This window comes from Dendrobium catenatum, unplaced genomic scaffold (assembly GCF_001605985.2).
Source record: "Dendrobium catenatum unplaced genomic scaffold, ASM160598v2 fragScaff_scaffold_231, whole genome shotgun sequence".
NCBI classification, from domain to species: Eukaryota; Viridiplantae; Streptophyta; class Magnoliopsida; order Asparagales; family Orchidaceae; genus Dendrobium; species Dendrobium catenatum.
Genome location: NW_021318693.1, coordinates 179,456 through 181,739, shown reverse-complemented (window position 1 = coordinate 181,739; position 2,284 = coordinate 179,456). Strand labels below are relative to the sequence as shown.

The 2,284-nt window shown below is 32.2% G+C and overlaps 1 protein-coding gene across 2 annotated transcripts; it reads right to left on the bottom strand.

Annotated features, from left to right (window-relative positions):
- Nucleotides 1-484: 484 nt before the first annotated feature.
- LOC110095658 (heavy metal-associated isoprenylated plant protein 39) lies at nucleotides 485-1,349 on the bottom strand. 2 transcript variants are annotated; one of them, XM_020821281.2, is made up of 3 exons: nucleotides 1,201-1,349; nucleotides 1,023-1,101; nucleotides 485-795 (listed from the first exon to the last, which is right to left on the bottom strand). In XM_020821281.2, the coding sequence occupies exons 1-3, from the start codon at nucleotides 1,207-1,209 to the stop codon at nucleotides 602-604; spliced, it is 282 nt and encodes a 93-aa protein (XP_020676940.1). In that variant the 5' UTR covers nucleotides 1,210-1,349; the 3' UTR covers nucleotides 485-601. The 2 variants fall into 2 exon arrangements, with proteins under 2 accessions (XP_020676940.1, XP_020676939.1); XM_020821280.2 differs by having other exon boundaries at nucleotides 1,023-1,104; nucleotides 1,201-1,347.
- Nucleotides 1,350-2,284: the final 935 nt, after the last annotated feature.

The following is a 2,284-nucleotide window of genomic DNA, read 5'->3' as shown; positions in this document are numbered from 1 at the left end:
TAAAACAAAGTGAAGGAGTTGAAGGGAAGAATTGTTGGTAATAGGTAGGTGTCAGACGTCTTAGTTGTTGTGCCTAATCTTATTTGATGGATAATTATATTCAACCCTACCGATAATTTTTTATAGAGAATATTAGATAGTAGCCCTTATTTAATGGATAAATGAGGCTTTCTGCTCAAGAGGTCGCCATACAATGGAGTCCGAATAAGTTTTTTTTTTTCTCCTTTTAGCCTTCTGGTCATTTAGTAACGTTAATTTCGATTCGCGCACTAATCTTGATGCAGCACACTCTTAGCACATCTCTTGAGGTTCGTGGCATATTCTCCATCAAGATTAGTGTCTACTGCAGCTTATTAAAAAAAATCAATTTTTAATAACAGCTTCACAGCTAATTTTACAAAAACTGCAGCTGCTCCAAACAAATTCCAAATGACCGAAATCAAATGAACTGATAGAAAAAAAAAAGCATTGAAACACCAAAATCTTTTATACAAATTTATCAATTGATGGGAAGAGGGCAGCATAACTCATGATAAAATTACATAGTACTATTCTGATACCTACAATAAGTCTTAAATTTTGAGAGATTTTTACAAGTTCTTCATTTCTTCACATCTTTCTTCTCGTCTTTCTTCTCTTCTTTCTTCTCCCCCTTCTTCTCTTCCTTCGCTGGCCCAACTGATATTATATCAATCTTTCCTATTTTCTTCAGTTTCTTTGCAATTGCTACAGTGTCCATCTCACCTATCACAGTCATCTTCTGGTCCTTAAGATCAGCAGCTATTGAATCAACCCCTACGAGCAAAAAATATTTCACATAATCATTTATTAATTTCTTCTAATATCTCTCCTAATCAAACTTAGTTTCTTAGTTAAAAACAGATTAATATGAGATTAAGAGCTTTGCTAATGAATCTCCTGTTTAATTTGGCCAGATTAAGAGCTAATCAGCACAGAAATCATGGAAATTATCAACAAACTGTTGATGACACAAATAGAAGAAATTAGCAATTAGACTGTACCATAGATATCAGCAACAGCTTCTATGGCTTTCTGCTTTGTTTTCTCATCATTCATAGCCAGAATCTTCAGAACAATTTTCTGCTGTGTTTCAGACAACAGAAGAGAACAAAACATAATGAAAAAAAAACAGACTTTAGGAAATGAGAAATTTTCTGAGTTATAAATTCATCTGCATACCTGTGCCATCTATATGATGAAGAATAGAGAGAGACCTCCTCTGTTTCCTCTGCTTTCTCTCTATGCGGATGATGAGATGGAAATACTTAAAGTTTGAAAGATATGTATTTCTGGATATATAATTTTCTGCTTAGCTGTTCCTGCGGATCAGTTAGTTTATGGCATTGGTTTTGATTTATTGGTGGCCAACCTATATAACTTTTTGGCTATAATAGGTTCAATTATGCTTCTATTTGATTCGAACTAGCTTGAAAAGTTAGGATATCTGGAGCTAATTTTCTTCGAGCGGGTTCGATCAATTCAAATTTCATGCAGAATGAGCTTGAAGATTGGATCCGGCTCTGAATAGGACTATTATTTGATTAAAAATTAATCAAATTAAAGTGTGATATCTATGATTAATGATATGAGCATTTTAGAATATTTCTTTAGTTGTGTTACTGATTCAGCTGTCGCAGCTCATCTTGATCGGTACATGACTTGCAACACAGCTCATCTCGGATTCAAAGCTTATATATTGATGTATGTGTGAATTTATCTTAATAGATAAATATTCTCTAAAAAAATAAAAAATAAAAATAAAAATCCGCCGGCATGAAATTTAGAGGACAGCAGAGGATAGTAGGGAGATGTCATCTTTAGATGTGGACGTGATGGCATGGCCAAAGAAGCCGGCCTTTATTATATAGAAAAATATGTCCATTAAAGTTTTCAAGATTCTCCTTTTCAACTATTTATGTCTGTTTATGGTGACAAATAACTGCTTTTGCAGGTTATTAGATTGCAATCTAAAAATAAAAAATTGCATCTGAGTAATTTAAAGGCTATTAAACTTATATTGAGATTAGTACTTAAATATTGAATCTAAGAGCTCGTAAATTCATCCTCATGAAAATTGCATCATAATATTTTTTTTTTCTTTTCAATCATTATTTTGTCTCTTGAATTTAATAAGAATCCATAAATTCATCTTAAATCTAAATAAAGGTATTGATTGGGTTTACATTCAAATAAAACGAAGAGCACTATTTGAAAATTCATGTACTCGAAAATCACTATTTTATTATATTAGTGAAAGTCTAAT

Bases quoted from the DNA above. Each gene is read 5' to 3' on its own strand.
- LOC110095658 (XM_020821280.2), bottom strand. The intron at 796-1,022 runs GTACAGTCTAAT...TTTTGCTCGTAG, and splicing joins AGCTGTTGCTGATATCTATG to GGGTTGATTCAATAGCTGCT.